The sequence below is a fragment of the Salvelinus alpinus genome, chromosome 15, assembly GCF_045679555.1.
Source record: "Salvelinus alpinus chromosome 15, SLU_Salpinus.1, whole genome shotgun sequence".
NCBI classification, from domain to species: Eukaryota; Metazoa; Chordata; class Actinopteri; order Salmoniformes; family Salmonidae; genus Salvelinus; species Salvelinus alpinus.
The window spans coordinates 13,296,615-13,321,412 of NC_092100.1; the positions used below are offsets into that span (position 1 = coordinate 13,296,615).

The following is a 24,798-nucleotide window of genomic DNA, read 5'->3' on the forward strand; positions in this document are numbered from 1 at the left end:
GTCAGCCTGCCACGGAGTTTCATCATGGATTGCAATGTAATCGGCCATAATCGGCGTCCAAAAAGTCAGATTACCGATTGTTATGAAAACTTGATATCGGTCCTAATTAATCGGCCATGCCAATTAATCGGTTGACCTCTTGAAGTATGTACATGTAGGTAGAGTTATTAAAGTGACTATGCATAGATGACAACAGAGAGTGGCAGTGTTGTGGAGAGAGGGGGGGGGGCAATGCAAATAGTCTGGGTAGCCATTTGACTAGGTGTTCAGGAGTCTTATGGCTTGGGGGTAGAAGCTGTTTAGAAGCCTCTTGGACCTAGACTTGGCGCTCCGGTACCGCTTGCCGTGCGGTAGCAGAGAGAATAGTCTATGACTAGGATGGCTGGAGTCTTTGACAATTTTTGGGCCTTCCTCTGACACCGCCTGGTATAGAGGTCCTGGATGGCAGGAAGCTTGCCCCCAGGGATGTACTACCCTCTGTAGTGCGTTGCGGTTGGAGGCCAAGCAGTTGCCATACCAGGCAGTGATGCAACCAGTCAGGATGCTCTCGATGGTGCAGCTGTAGAACCTTTTGAGGATCTGAGGACCCATGCCAAATCTTTTCAGTCTCTGAGGGGGATAAAGGTGTTGTCGTTCCCTCTTCACGACTGTCTTGGTGTGCTTGGACCATGTTAGTTTGTTGACGATGTGGACACCAAGGAACTTGAAGCTCTCAACCCGCTCCACTACAGCCCTGTCGATATTAATGGGGGCCTGTTCGACCCGCCTTTTCCTGTAGTCCACGATCGGGTCCTTTGTCTTGCTCACATTGAGGTAGAGGTTGTTGTCTTGGCACCATACTGGCATCTCATCATTGTCTGTAATCAGGCCTACCACTGTTGTGTCGTCAGCAAACTTAATGATGGTGTTGGAGTCGTGTTTGGCTACCCAGTCGTGGGTGAACAGGGAGTACAGGAGGGAACTAAGCATGCATCCCTGAGGGGCCCCTGTGTTGAGGATCAGCGTGGCAGACGTGTTGTTGCCTACCCTTACCACCTGGGGGCGGCCCGTCAGGAAGTTCAGGATACAGTTACAGAGGGAGGTGTTTAGTCCCAGGGTCCTTAGCTTAGTGATGAGCTTTGTGGGCACTATGGTGTTGAACGCTGAGCTGTAGTCAATGAACAGCATTATCACAATAGTTATTTATACAAGTAACAGTTCCAGAACACAATGGCCTTGTGTTAGGGTGCAGATATAACTGGACTCTATGAAAGGCATGACATCACAGTTCAACACAGAACAGAGCATAATCCCTGAGAAGTTACAACAGCTCACCCCAATTCTTCAACAACAATATGCTGCCGACTGCAAAGTCACACTCACAAGCTGTGAAATCTGTCTGAAAGGACAGAAAATTATGATTAATAAGAGAAGAAAATTGTGACGAATGTGGTGAAAGATTTTGTAAATGCTTGTACAGCTACAACTACTAATCAACAGTTTATGTTGCATTTTACTTTCATTAAACTTGTATTTTATTTGTCTCCAGTTGGCTCCAGTTGGCTACTGTACAATCAGAAGTCATCTTTTAACAAGTGTGCATTACTCCTCCATTAAATAACAACTTAGGCCTGCTATTAATTAGTCCTTAACATTCAGTATCATGTTTTATGTAGGCCTATGTAGGCCTACTTTAAGCTAACTGTAGTTTCTGAAAGTTGATCTGTGATTCAGTATCCTTGGGATTTGTAAAGATTGGTTTTCAAATCAAATGTATTATTTTCATTATGACAGATTAATACAGAACAGAGACAATTGCTATTTTATCACATTTTCTGATATGTCCAATGAAGCTTTCTACCTGTGACATGTTTCTCTACTTTCTTTCACCTGCACTGATCTGAAAGAACTGAAAGGGTAAAAGAACTGGACAGGTGAAAGAACTGACAGGTGGAAGAACTGGAAAGGTGGACCAACTGGACAGGTAAAAGAACTGAACAGGTGAAATAACTGGACAGGTAAGATAACTGGACAGGTGAAAGAGCTGGCAGGTGGAAGAACTGGACAGGTAAAATAACTGTACAAGTAAAAGGACTGGACAGGTAAAGAACTGGACAGGTTAAAGAACTAAAAGTACTGGACAGGTAAAAGAACTGGACAGATGTATGAACTGAACAGGTGAAAGAACTGGACCAGGTAAAGTTACATTTCCTTGGGTGGAAAAAATGGGCACAGGAATGGATAGAGAAACTGAGGACAAGATAGTTTCTTCTGTACTCTGGATTACGTCAGTGCTACCGGGATGCATCCAGTATGTGTACTTGCATGCATCTCTTCAGTGGGTCATATGATTGAGTGTAGTCTGGCCCAGGAGTGTGAAGGTGAACGGAAAGGCTCTGGAGCAACGAACCGCCCTTGCTGTTTCTGCCTGGCCAGTTCCCCTCTCTCCACTGGGATTCTCTACCTCTAACCCTATTACAACTACTGTGATTATTATTATTTGACCATGCTGGTCATTTATGAACATTTGAACATCTTGGCCATGTTCTGTTATAATCTCCACCCAGCACAGCCAGAAGAGGACTGGCCACCCCTCATAGCCTGGTTCCTCTCTAGGTTTCTTCCTAGGTTTTGGCCTTTCTAGGGAGTTTTTCCTAGCCACCGTGCTTCTACACCTGCATTGCTTGCTGTTTGGTGTTTTAGGCTGGGTTTCTGTACAGCACTTTGAGATATCAGCTGATGTACGAAGGGCTATATAAATAAATTTGATTTGATGTGGACTGTTTGTGATAAGAACTGTGACAGTGAACAACAATAGTCACGCGTCATCTGTCCGCTGCAGTTTATGAAGCTGTATGACACTGGAGGATCAAGAGGGACAAACTACCAAGGTGAGTGTTATTTCACTACATCACATTCATCAGCAGGACACCCTTATCTAGAGTGAATATTATTATACTGTCTGCTATACACTACATTCAGAATGTACGTTCAAAAGTTTGGGGTCACTTAGAAATGTTCTTGTTTTGAAAGAAAAGCCTTTTTTTTTGTCCATTAAAATAACATCCAAGATGGCGTAGCAGTCGGATGTGTCTTTGTCCTGTCTGTCCCGTGTAAATAGTATTCGTTTTTTTCGTATACATTTCGTATATATTTTAATTTTAATTTCACTTTCCATCTAGGAACTGAATATACATTCCGCCTCACCCAATGTGGTACGGACCTGCTATTTTTTTTTATACTTTAGAACCGTAACCCCAATCAGAAGCTAGCCAGATAACTAGCTACTAGCTTGTAGTCAGTTAGCCACTGCTGCGGTCTTCGCCCTTAACTCGGACACAGCCAGCTTCAATACCGGGCCAATACCTGCCAGTCTGCAAGCGCGATATCAACCCAGAGCATATAGGACTGCTTTTTCTCTACCACATCACCGGATTCCTGACGCAAGCTCTGGACAATTACACCGTATTATCACAGCTAGCTAGCTGCAACCGAGTGGCTACTACTGGCTAACACCTCTGTCCCGAAGCAAGCACCAGTTAGCCTTGAGCTAGCCTCGAGCTAGGCCCATCTGCCGGCTAGCCGAAGAGGTCTACCAGCGAATTCTTGGGCTACAATACCTCTTTTGCCAATTGGACTGGACCTTTTTTTGCCGACACAGAGCCCTGCCAATCCATCACAACTGGTCTAAATCAGCTACAAGCTAATTTAGCCATTTTTTTGCCGCTGCTAGTAGCTTTTACCTTCTGCACAGACACCAGCCCTGTTATTAGCCTGGATATTACTCACCAATTTACCAGCATCGGACTGTCTCTCGACAACAACGCCGGATTCCTGCCGTAATCCCTGAGCCACTACTTCTGATCCTCACAGCTAGCTTGCAGCTAGCGCAGTTAGCGCCACTGCCACGAAGCTAGCACCAGTTAGCAAACACAATTCTACAATTCACAACCTCTCTTTCGCCATTCGGCTTGGATTCTCTGGATTCTCTGTCGACACGACCACGTCTGAGCAGACCCCCTCCGTCTGAGCAGACCACCCCCCGGGCTACTAACTTTAAACGCCGCGTGCTAGCTTAGTGGAGGCCTCCCTGCTCCATCTACGGCTGCCCCCTGGACACTATGATCACTTGGCTACATAGCTGATGCATGCTTGACTGTCCATTAATTCACGGTACTCCATTCTGTTTATTTGTGTTTTATCTGTCGGCTCTGTGCTTTAACTCAGGATCTGTGTGTAGTTAATCCGATCCTCTCTGCCTAGTCGTCGCCATTTTTACCTGTTGTTGCTGTGTTAGACTAGCACCCTGTTATTGCTGCTGTTATCTTACCTGTTGTTTTAGCTAGCTCTCCCAATCAAGACCTGCAATCACTTTATGCCTTATTGTATGTCTCTCTCAAATATCAATATGCCTTGCATACTGTTGTTCAGGCTAGTTTTCATTATCATTGTTTTGGTTTGCAATGGACCCTGTAGTTCCACTCTCCGTACCTCTGATACCCCCTTTGTCCCACCCCCCACACATGCGGTGACCTCACCCATTGAGACCAGCATGTCCAGAGATACAACCTCTCTTATCATCACCCAGTGCCTGGGCTTGCCTCCGCTGTACCCGCGCCCCTCCATACCCCTGTCTGCACATTATGCCCAGAATCTATTCTACCACGCCCATAAATCTGCTCCTTTTATTCTTTGTCCCCAACGCTCTAGGCGACCAGTTTTGATGGCCTTTAGCCGCACCCTCATCCTACTACTCCTCTGTTCCTCGGGTGATGTGGAGGTAAACCCAGGCCCTGCATGTCCCCAGTCACCCTCATTTGTTGACTTCTGTGATCGAAAAAGCCTTGGCCTCATGCATGTCAACATCAGAAGCCTCCTCCCTAAGTTTGCCTTACTCACCGCTTTAGCACACTCTGCCAATCCTGATGTCCTTGCCGTGTCCGAATCCTGGCTTAGGAAGGCCACCAAAAATTCTGAGATTTCCATACCCAACTATAACACTTTCCGTCAAGATAGAACTGCCAAAGGGGGAGGAGTTGCAATCTACTGCAGAGATAGCCTGCAAAGTTCTGTCATACTTTCCAGGTCTATGCCCAAACAGTTCGAACTTCTAATTTTAAAAATTAATCTCTCCAGAAATAAGTCTCTCACTGTTGCCGCCTGCTACCGACCCCCCTCAGCTCCCAGCTGTGCCCTGGACACCATCTGTGAATTGATCGCTCCCCATCTAGCTTCAGAGTTTGTTCTGTTAGGTGACCTAAACTGGGATATGCTTAACACCCCGGCAGTCCTACAATCCAAGCTTGATGCCCTCAATCTCACACAAATCATCAAGGAACCCACCAGGTACAACCCTAAATCCGTAAACATGGGCACCCTAATAGACATTATCCTGACCAACCTGCCCTCCAAATACACCTCTGCTGTCTTCAATCAAGATCTCAGCGATCACTGCCTCATTGCCTGTATCCGCCACGGGTCCGCGGTCAAACGACCACCCCTCATCACTGTCAAACGCTCCCTAAAACACTTCTGCGAGCAGGCCTTTCTAATCGACCTGGCCCGGGTACCCTGGAAGGATATTGACCTCATCCCATCAGTTGAGGATGCCTGGTCATTCTTTAAATGTTACTTCCTCACCATATTAGACAAGCATGCTCCGTTCAAAAAATGCAGAACCAAGAACAGATATAGCCCTTGGTTCACTCCAGACCTGACTGCCCTCGACCAGCACAAAAACATCCTGTGGCGAACTGCAATAGCATCGAAGAGCCCCCGCGATATGCAACTGTTCAGGGAAGTCAGGAACCAATACACGCAGTCAGTCAGGAAAGCAAAGGCCAGCTTTTTCAAGCAGAAATTCGCATCCTGTAGCTCTAACTCCAAAAAGTTCTGGGATACTGTAAAGTCCATGGAGAACAAGAGCACCTCCTCCCAGCTGCCCACTGCACTGAGGCTAGGTAACACGGTCACCACCGATAAATCCGTGATAATCGAAGACTTCAACAAGCATTTCTCAATGGCTGGCCATGCCTTCCTCCTGGCGACTCCAACCTTGGCCAACAGCCCCGCCCCCCCCGCTGCTACTCGCCCAAGCCTCCCCAGCTTCTCCTTTACCCAAATCCAGATAGCAGATGTTCTGAAAGAGCTGGAAAACCTGGACCCATACAAATCAGCTGGGCTTGACAATCTGGACCCCCTATTTCTGAAACTGTCCGCCGCCATTGTCGCACCCCCTATTACCAGCCTGTTCAACCTCTCCTTCGTATCATCTGAGATCCCCAAGGATTGGAAAGCTGCCGCGGTCATCCCCCTCTTCAAAGGGGGAGACACCCTGGACCCAAACTGTTACAGACCTATATCCATCCTGCCCTGCCTATCTAAGGTCTTCGAAAGCCAAGTCAACAAACAGATCACTGACCATCTCGAATCCCACCGTACCTTCTCCGCTGTGCAATCAGGTTTCCGAGCCGGTCACGGGTGCACCTCAGCCACGCTCAAGGTACTAAACGATATCATAACCGCCATCGATAAAAGACATTACTGTGCAGCCGTCTTCATCGACCTGGCCAAGGCTTTCGACTCTGTCAATCACCATATTCTTATCGGCAGACTCAGTAGCCTCGGTTTTTCTAATGACTGCCTTGCCTGGTTCACCAACTACTTTGCAGACAGAGTTCAGTGTGTCAAATCGGAGGGCATGTTGTCCGGTCCTCTGGCAGTCTCTATGGGGGTACCACAGGGTTCAATTCTCGGGCCGACTCTTTTCTCTGTATACATCAATGATGTTGCTCTTGCTGCGGGCGATTCCCTGATCCACCTCTACGCAGACGACACCATTCTATATACTTCCGGCCCTTCCTTGGACACTGTGCTATCTAACCTCCAAACGAGCTTCAATGCCATACAACACTCCTTCCGTGGCCTCCAACTGCTCTTAAACGCTAGTAAAACCAAATGCATGCTTTTCAACCGTTCGCTGCCTGCACCCGCACGCCCGACTAGCATCACCACCCTGGACGGTTCCGACCTAGAATATGTGGACATCTATAAGTACCTAGGTGTCTGGCTAGACTGCAAACTCTCCTTCCAGACTCATATCAAACATCTCCAATCCAAAATCAAATCAAGAATCGGCTTTCTATTCCGCAACAAAGCCTCCTTCACTCACGCCGCCAAACTTACCCTAGTAAAACTGACTATCCTACCGATCCTCGACTTCGGCGATGTCATCTACAAAATAGCTTCCAACACTCTACTCAGCAAACTGGATGCAGTTTATCACAGTGCCATTCGTTTTGTTACTAAAGCACCTTATACGACCCACCACTGCGACCTGTATGCCCTAGTCGGCTGGCCCTCGCTACATGTTCGTCGTCAGACCCACTGGCTCCAGGTCATCTACAAGGCTATGCTAGGTAAAGTGCCGCCTTATCTCAGTTCACTGGTCACGATGGCTACACCCACCCGCAGCACGCGCTCCAGCAGGTGTATCTCACTGATCATCCCTAAAGCTAAAACCTCATTTGGACGCCTTTCCTTCCAGTTCTCTGCTGCCTGCGACTGGAACGAATTGCAAAAATCTCTGAAGTTGGAGACTTTTATCTCCCTCAACAACTTTAAAAATCTGCTATCCGAGCAGCTAACCGATCGCTGCAGCTGTACATAGTCCATCTGTAAACTACCCACCCAATTTACCTACCTCACCCCCCATACTGCTTTTATTTATTTACTTTTCTGCTCTTTTGCACACCAGTATCTCTTCTTGCACATGATCATCTGATGATTTATCACTCCAGTGTTAATCTGCTAAATTGTAATTATTCGATTTATTGCCTACCTCATGCCTTTTGCACACATTGTATATAGATTCTCTTTTTTTCTACCATGTTATTGACTTGTTTATTGTTTACTCCATGTGTAACTCTGTGTTGTCTGTTCACACTGCTATGCTTTATCTTGGCCAGGTCGCAGTTGCAAATGAGAACTTGTTCTCAACTAGCCTACCTGGTTAAATAAAGGTGAAATAAAAAAAATAAAAAAAAACATCAAATTGATCAGAAATACAGTGTAGACATTGTTAATGTTGTAAATTATTATTGTAGCTGGAAATGTCTGATTTATAATGGAATATCTACATAGGCGTACAGAGGCCTATTGTCAGCAACCATCACTCCTGTGTTCCAATGGCACGTTGTGTTAGCTAATCCAAGTTTATCAATTAAAAAGGCTAATTGAACATTAGAAAACCATTTTGCAATTATGTTAGCACAGCTGAAAACTGTTCTGATTAAAGAAGCAATTAAACTGTCCTTCTTTAGTTGAGTATCTGGAGTATCTGCATTTGTGGGTTCGAAGTAACATACAATGAATATTGCTGTCTGGCGAACTGCCACAAGTTCCAAACTGGTCTAAAAGTAAAATACTTTTTAGGATGCAAACAGTGTGTAATTATTTTAGTTGAATGCTGATCACTACCCGCAAAATGTTTGTTGTCCTATATGTTGCATAAAATATGCTTTGATGCGTTTTACCTCAGATATACACAGTACACATGCATTGAGAATAATGACTAAAACTGGAATATATATAAATTTTATATATTTTTTGCCTAGCATCATCCCTCCAATTTGAGATCAAAAAATATAATTTTGTGGATATGTTTGTGGATATGAAGTAATATGATTCGGTTTTTAAACGTAGGCCTACATAAGTATTATGGCAGTGTGTTTGGGCGGGGTTTCTCTTGCTTGTCTTTCTGCGCTTGTTACGTTAGGTGATCTCTTACTGAACACATGCTCGAACTTGAAATACCTGCCTGGTATCTGTTGCCATAATGTGTCCAATCAAAACGCCGTGTGGAGCGTCTCGCGTAGGCCTATTTTCACCAGTTTTCAGAAGGAAGTCCCACGCTTTTATCGGGTAAGTCCAGTTCATTCGTTTAAACACAGCTCTGTATGTATTGTATTTATTCAGGCGAAAAATCGTAAGATAAATATTTACACAAATATTGTAAGTTTATTTGAACTTTGCCCGTCATTTTATATGAATTTACGGCGCGTGTGAAATAATATTTATGGTAATGTCCTTACAAGGACTGAAAGAAAGTTTAAATACCACTAAATGGGTGTCAAGCTTTGAGATTATACTACGCCTCTCTAACGTGCAAAAACATGACACATTTGGTGATTCAATGAATTGTCTCCACATTATTTGGTGATTCAATGAACTAACCAGGATATATATTTTTTGAACGCAAACTATGAATCCTACGCGTTGGTTGTTGTGTGGTATATCTCTACTTGGTTATGGGAAAAGTGACGTCATTTGTGATTTAAAGCGAGCATCCTTAGCGTTCTCGACAACTGGGAACTCAGAAGAAAAAAACGAGCTCAGACTGGGACAAATCGTGATATCAAGGATATATTAATTACTAATTTAATTCAAAGGGCATTATTGGCATGGCAAACATATGTTTACATTGCCAGAGTAAGTGAAATAGATAAACAAATGTGTATGAATTTCTTATTTTTTTACAGTAAACATTACACTCACAAAAATGTCAAAGGCGTAGAGATATTTCATATGTCATATTATGGCTTTATACCCTGTTGTGCAAATAATTAAAGTACAAAAGGGAAAAAGTATGGGTTATATTTACAATGGTGTTGGTTCTTCACTGGTTGCCCTTTTCTTGTGGCAACAGGTCACAGCTTGCTGCTGTGATGGCACACGGTGGTATTTCACCCAATAGAAATGGGAGTTTATCAAAATCGGGTTTGTTTTCGAATTCTTTGTGGGTCTGAGTAATCTGAAGGAAATATGTGTCTCTAATATGGTCATACATTTGGCAAGAGGTTAGGAAGTGCAGCTCAGTTTCCACCTCATTGTGTGGCCAGTGTGCACATAGCCTGTCTTCTCTTGAGGTCCAGGTCTGACTACGGCAGCCTCTCTCAATAGCTTATTGCAACGGGAACGGTTTACAGTTTAAGAAACAAACGGAAGCAAACGAAACTGGGAATGATCTACCTGATTTTGTCCAATATAAACTCAAACTTTCATTACCAAGTAAACAAAAGTAAATGGCAAAGTAAACAAAAAATTTGGAGTAAATGGTTTTTGTTGTGGAATTGGCTTCATGAATACACCCCAGTGATCTTTGCTCAGATCAGTTGGAGGTCTAGGATGATGCCCAAGTTTCTGAGTTGGATGACCGTTCAAAGCAATTTTTCCCCAGTCAGAGTTTTTTTCTTCTCCAGGTTCCCTGTTGTCGTGAATACACTATATGTTGCTACATCCATTTTTGGACTTATAAGTCAATGATATATCAAATCAAATGTATTTATATAGCCCTTCTTACATCAGCTGATATCTCAAAGTGCTGTACAGAAAACCAGCCTAAAACCCCAAATAGCAAGCAATGCAGGTGTAGAAGCTCGGTGGCTAGAAAAAACTCCCTAGAAAGGCCAAAACCTAGGAGGAAACCTAGAGGAACCAGGCTATGAGGGGTGGCCAGTCCTCTTCTGGCTGTGCCGGGTGGAGATTATAACAGAACATGGCCAAGATGTTCAAATGTTCATAAATGACCAGCATGGTCAAATAATAATAATCACAGTAGTTGTCGAGGGTGCAACAGGTCAGCACCTCAGGATTAAATGTCAGTTGGCTTTTCATAGCCGATCATTGAGAGCATCTCTACCGCTTCTGCTGTCTCTAGAGAGTTGAAAACAGCAGGTCTGGGACAGGTAGCACGTCCGGTGAACAGGTCAGTGTTCCATAGCCGCAGGCAGAACAGTTGAAACTGGAGCAGCAGCACGGCCAGGTGGCCTGGGGACAGCAAGGAATCATCATGCCAGGTAGTCCTGAGGCATGGTCTTAGGGCTGAGGTTCCTCTGAGAGAGAGAGGGAAAGAGAGAATTAGAGAGAGCATACTTAAATTCACACAGGACACCGGATAAGACAGGAGAAATACTCCAGACATAACAGACTGACCCTAGCCCCCCGACACAAACTACTGCAGCATAAATACTGGAGGCTGAGACAGGAGGGGTCAGGAGACACTGTGGCCCCATCCGATGATACCCCCGGACAGGCCCAAACGGGCAGGATATAACCCCACCCACTTTGCCAAAGCACAGCTCCCACACCACTGGAGGGATATCTTCAACCACCAACTTACCATCCTGAGACAAGGCCGAGTATAGCCCACAAAGATCTCCGCCACGGCACAACCCAAGAGGGGGCGCCAACCCAGACAAGAAGACCACGTCAGTGACTCAACCCACTCACGTGACACACCCCTCCTAGGGATGGCATGGAAGAGCACCAGTAAGCCAGTGACTCAGCCCCTGTAATAGGGTTAGAGGCAGAGAATCCCAGTGGAGAGAGGGGAACCGGCCAGGCAGAGACAGCAAGGGCGGTTCGTTGCTCCAGTGCCTTTCCGTTCACCTTCACATTCCTGGGCCAGACTACACTCAATCATAGGACCTACCGAAGAGATGAGTCTTCAATAAAGACTTCAAGGTTGAGACCGAGTCTGCGTCTCTCACATGGGTAGGCAGACCATTCCATAAAAATGTAGCTCTATAGGAGAAAGCCCTGCCTCCAGCTGTTTGCTTAGAAATTCTAGGGACAATAAGGAGGCCTGTGTCTTGTGACCGTAGCGTACGTGTAGGTATGTACGGAAGGACCAAATCGGAAAGATAGGTAGGAGCAAGCCCTTGTAATACTTTGTAGGTTAGCAGTAAAACCTTGAAATCAGCCCTTGCCTTAACAGGAAGCCAGTGTAGAGAGGCTAGCACTGGAGTAATATGATCAAATCTTTTGGTTCTAGTCAAGATTCTAGGAGCTGGATTTAGCACTAACTGAAGTTTATATAGTGCTTATTCCGGGTTGCCGGAAAGTAGAGCATTGCAGTAGTCTAACCTAGAAGTGACAAAAGCATGGATACATTTTTCTGCATAATTTTTGGATAGAAAGTTTCAGATTTTTGCAATGTTACCTAGATGGAAAAAAGCTGTCCTTGAAACAGTCTTGATATGTTCGTCAAAAGAGAGATCAGGGTCCAGAGTAACGCCGAGGTCCTTCACAGTTTTATTTGAGATGACTGTACAACCATCAAGATTAATTGTCAGATTCAATAGAAGATCTCTTTGTTTCTTGGGACCTAGAACAAGCATCTCTGTTTTGTCCGAGTTTAAAAGTAGAACATTTGCAGCCATCCACTTCCTTATGTCTGAAACACAGGCTTCCAGCGAGGGCAATTTTGGGGCTTCACCATGTTTCATCGGAATGTACAGCTGTGTGTCATCCGCATAGCAGCGAAAGTTAACATTAAGTTTTCGAATGACATCCCCAAGAGGTAAAATATACAGTGGGGAGAACAAGTATTTGATTGACTGCCAATTTTTCAGGTTTTCCTACTTACAAAGCATGTAGAGGTCTGTAATTTTCATCATAGGTACACTTCAACTGTGAGAGACGGAATCTAAAACAAAAATCCGGAAATCACATTGTATGATTTTTAAGTAATTAATTTGCATTTTATTGCATGACATAAGTACACTGCTCAAAAAAATAAAGGGAACACTCAAATAACACATCCTAGATCTGAATGAATGAAATATTCTTATTAAATACTTTTTTCTTTACATAGTTGAATGTGCTGACAACAAAATCACACAAATTATCAATGGAAATCAAATTTATCAACCCATGGAGGTCTGGATTTGGAGTCACACTCAAAATTAAAGTGGAAAACCACACTACAGGCTGATCCAACTTTGATGTAATGTCCTTAAAACAACTCAAAATGAGGCTCAGTAGTGTGTGTGGCCTCCACGTGCCTGTATGACCTCTCTACAATGCCTGGGCATGCTCCTGATGAGGTGGCGGATGGTCTCCTGAGGGATCTCCTCCCAGACCTGAACTAAAGCATCCGCCAACTCCTGGACAGTCTGTGGTGCAACGTGGCGTTGGTGGATGGAGCGAGACATGATGTCCCAGATGTGCTCAATTGGATTCAGGTCTGGGGAACGGGCGGGCCAGTCCAAAGCATCAATGCCTTCCTCTTGCAGGAACTGCTGACACACTCCAGCCACATGAGGTCTAGCATTGTCTTGCATTAGGAGGAACCCAGGGCCAACCGCACCAGCATATGGTCTCACAAGGGGTCTGAGGATCTCATCTCGGTACCTAATGGCAGTCAGGCTACTTCTGGCGAGCACATGGAGGGCTGTGCGGCCCCCCAAAGAAATGCCACCCCACACCATGACTGACCCACCGCCAAACCGGTCATGCTGGAGGATGTTGCAGGCAGCAGAACGTTCTCCACGGCGTCTCCAGACTCTGTCACGTCTGTCACATGTGCGTGTGAACCTGCTTTCATCTGTGAAGAGCACAGGGCGCCAGTGGTGAATTTGCCAATCTTGGTGTTCTCTGGCAAATGCCAAACGTCCTGCACGGTGTTGGGCTGTAAGCACAACCCCCACCTGTGGACGTCGGGCCCTCATACCACCCTCATGGGGTCTGTTTCTGACCGTTTGAGCAGACACATGCACATTTGTGGCCTGCTGGAGGTCATTTTGCAGGGCTCTGGCAGTGCACCTACTTGCACAAAGGCGGAGGTAGCGGTCCTGCTGCTGGGTTGTTGCCCTCCTACGGCCTCCTCCACGTCTCCTGATGTACTGGCCTGTCTCCTGGTAGCGCCTCCATGCTCTGGACACTACGCTGACAGACACAGCAAACCTTCTTGCCACAGCTCGCATTGATGTGCCATCCTGGATGAGCTGCACTACCCGAGCCACTTGTGTGGGTTGTAGACTCCGTCTCATGCTACCACTAGAGTGAGAGCACCGCCAGCATTCAAAAGTGACCAAAACATCATCCAGGAAGCATAGGAACTGAGAAGTGGTCTGTGGTCACCACCTGCAGAACCACTCCTTTATTGGGGGTGTCTTGCTAATTGCCTATAATTTCCACCTGTTGTCTATTCCATTTGCACAACAGCATGTGAAATCTATTGTCAATCAGTGTTGCTTCCTAAGTGGACAGTTTGATTTCACAGAAGTGTGATTGACTTGGAGTTACATTGTGTTGTTTAAGTGTTCCCTTTATTTTTTTGAGCAGTGTATTTGATACATCAGAAAAGCAGAACTTAATATTTTGTTACAGAAACCTTTGTTTGCAATTACAGAGATCATACGTTTCCTGTAGTTCTTGACCAGGTTTGCACACACTGCAGCAGGGATTTTGGCCCACTCCTCCATACAGACCTTCTCCAGATCCTTCAGGTTTCGGGGCTGTCGCTGGGCAATACGGACTTTCAGCTCCCTCCAAAGATTTTCTATTGGGTTCAGGTCTGGAGACTGGCTAGGCCACTCCAGGACCTTGAGATGCTTCTTACGGATCCACTCTTAGTTGCTCTGGCTGTGTGTTTCGGGTCGTTGTCATGCTGGAAGACCCAGCCACGACCCATCTTCAATGCTCTTACTGAGGGAAGGAGGTTGTTGGCCAAGATTTTGCGATACATGGCCCCATCCATCCTCCCCTCAATACGGTGCAGTCGTCCTGTCCCCTTTGCAGAAAAGCATCCCCAAAGAATGATGTTTCCACCTCCATGCTTCACGGTTGGGATGGTGTTCTTGGGGTTGTACTCATCCTTCTTCTTCCTCCAAACACGGCGGGTGGAGTTTAGACCAAAAAGCTCTATTTTGTCTCATCAGACGACATGACCTTCTCCCATTCCTCCTCTGGATCATCCAGATGGTCATTGGCAAACTTCAGACGGGCCTGGACATGCGCTGGCTTGAGCAGCGGGACCTTGCGTGCACTGCAGGATTTTAATCCATGACGGTGTAGTGTGTTACTAATGGTTTTCTTTGAGACTGTGGTCCCAGCTCTCTTCAGGTCATTGAAAAGGTCCTGCCGTGTAGTTCTGGGCTGATCCCTCACCTTCCTCATGATCATTGATGCCCCACGAGGTGAGATCTTGCATGGAGCCCCAGACCGAGGGTGATTGACCGTCATCTTGAACTTCTTCCATTTTCTAATAATTGCGCCAACAGTTGTTGCCTTCTCACCAAGCTGCTTGCCTATTGTCCTGTAGCCCATCCCAGCCTTGTGCAGGTCTACAATTTTATCCCTGATGTCCTTACACAGCTCTCTGGTCTTGGCCATTGTGGAGAGGTTGGAGTCTGTTTGATTAAGTGTGTGGACAGGTGTCTTTTATACAGGTAATGAGTTCAAACAGGTGCAGTTAATACAGGTAATGAGTGGAGAACAGGAGGGCTTCTTAAAGAAAAACTAACAGGTCTGTGAGAGACGGAATTCTTACTGGTTGGTAGGTGATCAAATACTTATGTCATGCAATAAAATGCAAATGAATTACTTAAAAATCATACAATGTGATTTTCTGGATTTTTGTTTTAGATTCCGTCTCGCACAGTTGAAGTGTACCTATGATAAAAATTACAGACCTCTACATGCTTTGTAAGTAGGAAAACCTGCAAAATCGGCAGTGTTTCAAATACTTGTTCTCCCCACTGTATAGTGAAAACAATAGTGGTCCTAAAACGGAACCTTGAGGAACACCGACATTTACAGTTGATTTGTCAGAGGACAAACCATCCACAGAGAAAAACTGATATCTTTCCGACAGATAAGATCTAAACCAGGCCAGAACTTGTCTGTGTAGACCAATTTGGGTTTCCAATCTCCAAAAGAATGTGGTGCTCGATGGTATCAAAAGCACCACTAAGGTCTAGGAGCACGAGGACAGATGCAGAGCCTCGGTCTGACGCCATTAAAAAGTCATTTACCACCTTCATGAGTGCAGTCTCAGTGCTCTGATGGGGTTTAAAACCAGACTGAAGCATTTTGTATACATTGTTTGTCTTCAGGAAGGCAGTGAGTTGCTGCGCAACAGCTTTTTCTAACATTTTTGAGAGGAATGGGAGATTCGATATAGGCCGATTTTTAGTTTTTTATATTTTCTGGGTCAAGGTTTGGCTTTTTCAAGAGAGGCTTTATTACTGCCACTTTTAGTCAGTTTGGTACACATCTGGTAGATGGAGAGCCGTTTATTATGTTCGACATAGGAGGGCCAAGCACAGGAAGCAGCTCTTTCAGTAGTTTAGTTGGAATAGGGTCCAGTATGCAGCTTGAAGGTTTAGAGGCCATGATTATTTTCATCATTGTGTCAAGAGATATAGTACTAAAACACTTGAGTGTCTCCCTTGGTCCTCGGTCCTGGCAGAGTTGTGCAGACTCAGGACAACTGAGCTTTGGAGGAATACGCAGATTTAAAGAGGAGTCTGTCATTTGCTTTCTAATGGTCATGATCTTTTCCTCAAAGATGTTCTTGAATTTATCACTGCTGAAGTGAAAGCCATCCTCTCTTGTGGAATTCTGCTTTTTAGTTAGCTTTGTGACAGTATCAAAAATACATTTTGGATTGTTCTTATTTTTCTCAATTAAGTTGGAAAAATAGGATGATCGAGCAGCAGTGAGGGCTCCTCGATACTGCACGGTACTGTCTTTCCAAGCTAGTCGGAAGACTTCCAGTTTGGTGTGGCGCCATTTCCGTTCCAATTTTCTGGAAGCTTGCTTCAGAGCTTGGGTATTTTCTGTATACCAGGGAGCTAGTTTCTTATGACAAATGTTTTTCGTTTTTAGGGGTGCGACTGCGTCTAGGTTATTGCGCAAGGTTAAATTGAGTTCCTCAGTTAGGTGGTTAAAAGATTTTTGTCCTCTGACGTCATTGGGTAGGCAGAGGGAGTCTGGAAGGGCATCAAGGAATCTTTGGGTTGTCTGAGAATTTATAGCATGACTTTTGATGATCCTTGGTTATACCCATTGATTCTTAAACAAAATAAATTATAAATGCCTCATGAGCTTAGTTCAGAGCTCAAAATATAAGCTTGTTGTACTCCAATGTTTGTAAACAATGTAAATGTAAACTTTACATTTGATTTCATGGATGGTCAGTCCTTGCATGCACAGCTCTGTCTATGAATTTGAGTGGTTACATTTCTCCAGCCCCGTCCCTTAGCTTTTTAGCAAAACGGGGATGGGTCATTTTGTAATTGTTAAGTAAGTATTATTGCTATAATCAATGACCAACTTCCTGTTCCAACAGTGTCAAATGGCTTCAGCATGGCAAAGCGTTCAGTCAATGCACCAGTGGATGTTGGAGAATGGAGGTATTTCAGAATTTGGGTATAGATTTTATGATAGGCCACTGACAATATAGGGGCCTACTAGACTTTTTTGTGATTCAGCCCGCAAGACAAAATATCACAGGACTGGATTATCTAGTTGCAATTGATACACGTAGGACATTCACCATCAGCCTCCCTCACACAGTCGACATCAGAATGTACTACTTATACGGTCAATCCAGCTCCAGTTGTGTGCCCAGTGCTGTAAAAACGGATTTACCTCCTTTCTCATTTTCTCTACTTTTGCATTTTTTTATATACTGAAAGTTATCAGATCTTCAACCTAAACCTATTAGATAAAGGGAACCCAAGTCAACAAATAACACAACAATTACATACTTAGTTAATTTATTTCCTTAACAAAGTTATACAACACCCAAAGCCCCTGTGTGAAAAAGGAATTGCCCCCTTACACTCAATAACTGGTTCTGCCACCTTTTTGCTGCAATGACTCCAACCAAACACTTCCTGTAGTTGTTGATCAGTCTCTCACGTCACTGTGGATGAACTTTGGCCCACTTTTCCATGCAGAACTGCTGTAACTCAGTGACATTTGTGGGTTTTCAAGCATGAACTGCTTGTTCCAAGTCCTGCCACAACATCTCAATTAGGATTAGGTCTGGACTTTGACTAGGCCATTCCAAACCTTAAAATGTGTTGCTTTTTAGCCATTTTCACGTAGACCTAATTGTGTGTTTTGGATCATTGTCGTGCTTTATGACCCAGCTGCGTTTCCACTCACAGACAGGTGTCCTGACATTCTCCTGTAGAATTCTCTGATACAGAGCATAATTCATGGTTCCTTCTATTAAGGCAAGTCGTCCAGGTCCTAAAGCAGTAAAGCATCCCCAAACCATCACACTAACACCACCATGCTTGACCGTTGGTATAAGGTTCACCAGGCATATTGGGACCCATGTCGTCCTAAAAGTTATACTTTTGAATCATCTGTCCATAGAACATTCTTCCAAGAGTCTTGATGATCATCCAGGTGCTTCCATGTGATTGTTTTTGGCTAACTTGAGTACATTTTTTGGATGGCATGGCTCCCATTATGCCTGGCGAAAACCAAACACTGCATTCCACAGTAAGAACCTCATACCAACGGTCAAGCATGGTGGTGAAAGTGTCATGGTTTGGGGATGCTTTGCTGCCTCAAGAACCTGGACGACTTGCCTTAATAGAATTAACCGTGAATTCTGCTCTGTATCAGAGAATTCTACAGGAGAATGTCAGTCTGCCAGGTCATCAGTCTGTGAGCTGAAGCTGAAGCGCAGCAAGACAATGATCCAAAATACACAATCAAGTATACATTAAAATGGATAAATAGCAATGGCCTAGTCAAAGTCCAGACCTAATCCTAATTGAGATGTTGTGGCAGGACTTGAAACGAGCAGTTCATACTTGAAAACCCACAAATGTCGCTGAGGTACAGCAGTTCTGCATGGAAAAGTGGGCCAAAGTTCATCCACAGTGACGTGAGAGACTGATCAACAACTACAGGAAGTGTTTGGTTGCAGTCATTGCAGTTAAAGGTGGCACAACCAGTTAGATTGTAAGGGGGCAATTTCTTTTTTACACAGGGGAATTGGGTGTTGCATAACTTTGTTAAGGAAATAAAATACACTACATGCTCGTCGAACATCTCATTCCAAAAACATGGGCATTAATATGGTGTTGATCCCCCGTTTGCTGCTAAAACAGCTTACACTCTTCTGGGAAGGCTTTCCACTAGATGTTGGAACATTGCAGGGACTTGCTTCCATTCAGCCACAAGAGCTTTAGTGAGGACGCCACTGTTTTTGCTGGCTCGCAGTCGGTGTTCCAATTCATCCCAAAGATGTTCGATGGGGTTGAGGTCAGGGCTCTGTACAGGCCAGTCAAGTTCTTCTACACCAATCTCGACAAATCATTTCTGTATGGACCTCGCTTTGTGCATGGGGGCATTGGTAGGCCGTCATTGTAAATAATAATTTGTTCTTAACTGACTTGCCTAGTTAAATAAAGGTTAAACTTAAAAAAAAAAAAATATTGTCAAGAATGTCATTGTATGTGGTAGCGTTAAGATTTCCCTTCACTGGGACGAAAGGGCCTAGCCCGAACCATGAAAAACAGCCCCAGACCATTATTCCTCCTCCACCAAACTTTACAGTTGATACTATGCATTCGGGCAGGTACTGTTCTCCTGGCATCCGCCAAACTCTGATTCGTCCGTCGGACTGCCAGATGGTGACGCGTGGTTCATCACTCCAGGGAACGCGTTTCCACTGCTCCAGAGTCCAATGGCGGCGAGCTTTACACTCTCCAGCCAATGCTTGGCATTGCACATGGTGATCTTAGGCTTGTGTGCGGCTGCTCGGCCATGGAAACCCATTTCCTGAAGCTCCCAACTAACAGTTATTGTGCTGACATTGCTTCCAGAGGCAGTTTGGAACTGAGTGAGTGTTGCAACCGAGGACAGACGATTTTTACAAGCTAAGTGCTTCAGCACTCGGCAGTCCAGTGAGCTTTTGTGACCTACCACTTCGCAGCTGAGCCGTTGTTGCTCCTAGACGTGTCCACTTCACAATAACAGCACTTACGGTTGACCAATGTAGCTCTAGCAGGTCAGAAATGTGACGAACTGACTTGTGGGAAAGGTGGCATCCTAAGATGGTGCCATGTTGAAACTTACTGAGCTCTTCAGTACGGGTCATTCTACTGCCAATGTTTGTCTATGGAGATTGCTATGGCTGTATGCTCGAATTTATACCCCTGTCAGCAACGGGTGTAGCTGAAACAGCCGACTCCACTAATCTTAAGGGGTGTCCCTATGTCTTTGGTCATGTAGTGTAAGTATCAATATTTTTTGTTATCTGTAAACTCAGGTTCCCTTTATCTAATATTAGGTTTTGTTTGAAGGTCTGCTAACATTCAGTATAAAATTTGTTTAAAAAATATGTAGAAAATAATGGCACTGTAATACTAGTACTGCAAATATACTATGCTGAATGCACTGACTGTGCGTCACTGTAGATAAGATTGTCTGTTAAGTGACTAAAATGTAAATGTGTATTGTCTGCTGTGTGTTAGTACTGTCCAGTAGGCCTACACTGTCCAGGGTTTCCTGATTTCTATGAAATATGAGCTAGAATTAATGACAATATGAGTTAAACAGTTTTCCTACCAATAAATGGTAATCAAGTATGTTATACTGAACAAAAATATAAATGCAACATGCAACAATTTCAGGGATTTTTTTTATTTAATTTTTATTTAAATTATTATTATTATATATATATATAAAAAAAAAAATGTTATTATTATTAATATTATTTTTTTACCGAGTTACAGTTCATATAAAGAAATCAGTCAACTGAAATCAATTCATTAGGTCCTAACCTATGGATTTCACATGACTGGGCAGGGGCACAACCATGGGTGGGCCTGGGAGGGCATAGGCCCACCCACTTGGGAGTCAGCCCCAGCCAATCAGAATGGTTTTTTCCCCACAATAGGGATTTATTACTGACAGAAATACTCCTCAGTTTCATCAGCTGTCCGGGTGGCTGTTCTCAGACGATCCGGCAGATGAAGAAGCCGGATGTGGAAATCCTGGGTTGGCATGGTTACACATGGTCTGCGGTTGTGAGACTGTTTGGACGTACTGCCAAATTCTCTAAAATTACGTTGGAGACGGCTTATGCTAGAGAAATGAACATTACATTATTTGTCACCGCTCTGGTGGACATTCCTGCAGTCAGCAAGCATGCTCCCTCAACTTGAGACATTTGTGGCATTGTGTTTGACAAAACTGCACATATTAGAGGGGCCTTTTATTGTCCCCAGCACCTGTGTAACGATCATGCTGTTTAATCAGCTTCTTGATATGCCATACCTGTCAGGTGGATGGATTATCTTGGCAAAGGAGAAATGCTCACGAACAGGGATAAGCTTTTAGTGCGTATGAAACATTTCTGGGATCTTTTATTTTAGCTCATGAAACATGGGACCAACACTTTACATGTTGCGTTTATATTTTTGTTCAGTGTAAAAAACACCTTTTCTGTGTTTTTAAAAGTTGTGGGCGTACGCTAAGAACAGAATGGTGTGAGCGTATACCGGTAATTAAAAATATTCACGACATGTAGCTGCTCATTGTCCAGCTCAGCCAATGAGCCATCTTGACGTCATATTAACTAAGGAAATAGCAAGCATTTTTGAAAAGGTCTGTTTTGAGATACAACTTTGAGGTGGGGTTTTGGAAGTGTTTTTTTATACTTTGGCCACATACGAGTACAGGACGAGTCAACAACATTAATTGGGAATGAGTTAACAGAATATTAACATTTTAAAAGTGAGATGAATACAGTGGGCTACCATGTTTACTTCCAGATAAGAGGACAGATCCATGGTTACTGGTCTACTCCCCCATGCCAGTGGCTTCTATATTCCTCCTCTATCTCGGTGTGGTCTGGGCTGGGCCCAAGCTGATGAAACACAGGCAACCTGTTGACCTCAAGGCTGTGCTCATTGTCTACAACTTCGCCATGGTCTGCCTGTCTGTCTACATGTTCCACGAGGTGTGCTCCAACTGCCATCAAAATTCGTGAATTTCTCTTTAAACGTGTTTGTGTGTGTGTGTTCAGCAGCCATAGAAATGGGCCTAATTTACATTTTATTATGAAATGTTTCACCTGACCAATAAAGGTTTTTATGTTGCAGTTCTTGGTCACGTCCATGCTGTCTAACTACAGTTACTTGTGTCAACCTGTGGATTACAGCACTAGCCCACTGGCGATGAGGGTAAGAGTGTGTCTGAATAGTCCCTACTGTACACAAACCGTTGGACCTCTCACATAGTTGACCTAACTGGCAAATGCCCCCAAATAGTATACATATCTATTCCATCTCTGAAGACTGTACAAAAGCCCTGGCCATAACAGTGGATAACTCTCTCTGTCTGTTTGTTTCACCAGATGGCCAAAGCATGCTGGTGGTTTTTCTTCTCCAAGGTCATAGAATTGGCTGACACGGTAAAACACATTGAAAATCAGGGTCATATTCATTAGGCATCAAACGGAAGAAAACAAAGTGAAATGGGGACTACTTGTCCAGGAAACACTCATTTTCGTGTTCCGTTGCAAAACGTTTTCCTACGGTGTGCATTAATCAATATGACCCAGGATTAACGTCAGACTCATGTGAAACATTGGAGATCCATTTCAAACCCATTACAAACTCTCCATTCACAGGTGTTTTTCATCCTGAGGAAGAAGAACAGTCAGCTGACCTTCCTGCATGTCTATCACCATGGCACCATGATCTTCAACTGGTGGGCAGGGGCGAAGTACCTGGCTGGAGGCCAATGTAAGTCTAGCAGTACGAAGACCAGGAAAAACTCTGTATCCTATTCGTTAATGCTCTGTATCAACGCATATGGAATGCTTCAGGGATGCCATAGATTTGTTTAATTAAGATGTTTTATCAACTCTCTGTTGGGACTTCTCAACACCTGGTAGGCACCTGCTAGACTTACAAATATACATTCATTGTAAGTCGCACTGAATAAGAGTGTCTGCTAAATTACTCAAATATAAATCTAAAATGATTAATGGGGTCCTAGCAAATTGTCCATACCATTCATGATGCGTAACAGATAGTTAAGATGTTTTGTGTTCCTCTCTCTCCTAGCGTTCTGCATTGGTCTTCTCAACACCTTCGTCCACACTGTAATGTACTCCTACTATGGACTGGCTGCTCTTGGGCCTCACATGCAAAAGTACTTATGGTGGAAACGCTATCTGACGTCACTTCAGCTGGTGAGTGGTTCTATCTACAGCTCTGCAGACATCTAGTGAGGTTTAAGAAAAAGGGGATACATCTGGGGTTTGTGAATTGGTTGGCTACTACAGAAGCTTAGAGTATAGGGATTAAGACGTGGATTCAATCAGTTCAGTGTTAACCCACCATAACCAACAACTGCATAGCCTATTATTGCTTTTGTTCAGGATGATGTCGGAGTTGTAACTGTGTTAGAGTAGTCAAATTGGTGAGCGGTTGCTCTTGTGGTCATTGTCAAGAAACCACACCCGTCCTTAAATCCCACCCGTGTTAATAGTTCACAACAAGAACGTGTAGGCTATATAGAAACTATGACACTCAAAGTGAAAACCATTAAACGATAGGCTAAGGAATTATATCAGCCTAGTCAAGGTGTAGATTACATCACACATTTCAGTGTTTGGTTTTGTAACACGTCTGCATTGGATTTCTACTAATGCCACATGGTGTATCCAATGGCGATGACAGCGATAACACTTGGAGACGATTGTGGATTTGACAGCTCCACCACGGTTACACCTCCGACGTAACCTATACAAAAGCAATAATAGGCTATGCAATTGTCGGTTATAACTGATTGAATCTAGGCCTTACGTGTGGTAGAAAACAGATCGTGATTATGAACGGAGATATCTAAGGTTGTACCTCAACTGTCTGAATCTAAAACAATGTTCTCCTGACGGTGGTTTCAGCTCCAGTTTGTCCTGCTGACCACTCACACAGGCTACAACCTCTTCACTGAGTGTGACTTCCCAGACTCCATGAATGCCTATGTGTTTTTCTACTGTGTCAGCCTCATCCTACTCTTCAGCAACTTCTACTATCAGAGCTACCTCAGCAGGAAGAGCAAGAAGACGTGAAGGATATGGCCGTGACCCCACTCTCCGAGGGTGTCTCAGGGCGTGTTGGGATATGCAAAGAGAAATGCATTTCCAATTGAATAGGACAAATATAAGCACCCACCAAATTATGTATTTATTATCATTATTATATTCATAATCACACACTGTGTCTAACTGTACCTGAATTCAATTCACTGTCAATTTAAACATTTTGCAAAAACATTATCTGGATATTTATTTGTGAAGCCTCCTGCAATATTCCCTATGGCAGCATTTTGCAAACTTGGTCCTGGGGAACCCCGAGAAGTGCATGTTTTGGTTTTTGCCCAAGCACTACACAGCTGATTCAAATAATCAAAGCTTGATAATGAGTTGATTTTCTTTTTTTGTGGATGTGTAGTTCTAGGCCAAAACCAAAATGTGCCCATTGACCGAGTTTGGAAAACCCAGTCTAACTGACTGTGAACCTATGGAGAGAGAGAACAGTCATCACAAATTGTCTCAATACCACTGCATTCCTTTTCATAATGTCACTGTGAAAAGCTGAGAATGCTCACAAGAGGGCAGAGTATGTCAATCGTTGGTGTTCCTCTTACCGGTGTGTCGAACTGTCCACCACTGTGTAATTTTTCTGCAACTTCACATACACTACTTTGTAGTGCTGCTGCTTTTATCTTGGGCATATTCATTTCACTTTATAGCAGATACAGTGCTAGTTATTTGAGGCACAGACGCTGTACTTGGTGCTATAACCATGTTTTATTACCAAGCAAGGCTTATAGGAAAAGAATACCTGACCACTGTTTTGTTTGAATGCTCCTCCGATACTTAAAATAGTGTTATTTTACTGACATGGCATTACCTTGCAGCTGTGCTAGTTCTGTGGATGTGCCATAAGATTTGTATTTATTAGGGATCCCCATTAGCTGTTGCCA

At 44.1% G+C, this 24,798-nt stretch overlaps 1 protein-coding gene across 3 annotated transcripts; it reads left to right on the forward strand.

Moving 5' to 3' along the window:
* The first annotated feature begins 1,886 nt into the window (after positions 1 to 1,886).
* LOC139539513 (very long chain fatty acid elongase 4-like) lies at positions 1,887 to 24,085 on the forward strand. 3 transcript variants are annotated; one of them, XM_071342550.1, is made up of 8 exons: positions 1,887 to 1,963; positions 17,117 to 17,180; positions 21,573 to 21,760; positions 21,903 to 21,983; positions 22,157 to 22,213; positions 22,433 to 22,547; positions 22,872 to 22,999; positions 23,714 to 24,085. In XM_071342550.1, exons 2-8 carry the CDS (start codon positions 17,123 to 17,125, stop codon positions 23,879 to 23,881), a joined length of 795 nt encoding a protein of 264 aa, XP_071198651.1. In that variant the 5' UTR covers positions 1,887 to 1,963; positions 17,117 to 17,122; the 3' UTR covers positions 23,882 to 24,085. The 3 variants fall into 3 exon arrangements, with proteins under 3 accessions (XP_071198651.1, XP_071198652.1, XP_071198649.1); XM_071342548.1 differs by lacking the exon at positions 1,887 to 1,963 and adding an exon at positions 8,715 to 8,901; XM_071342551.1 differs by lacking the exons at positions 1,887 to 1,963; positions 17,117 to 17,180 and adding an exon at positions 8,709 to 8,901.
* The last annotated feature ends 713 nt before the right edge of the window (positions 24,086 to 24,798 follow it).

Coding starts and splice junctions, on each gene's coding strand:
- LOC139539513 (XM_071342550.1), top strand. CDS start 17,123: ATGGCTTCAGCATGGCAAAGCGTTCAGTCAATGCACCAGTGGATGTTG. Junction 17,181..21,572: donor GTGGATGTTGGAGAATGGAG/GTATTTCAGAAT, acceptor GTTTACTTCCAG/ATAAGAGGACAGATCCATGG. Junction 21,761..21,902: donor CTGTCTACATGTTCCACGAG/GTGTGCTCCAAC, acceptor TTTATGTTGCAG/TTCTTGGTCACGTCCATGCT.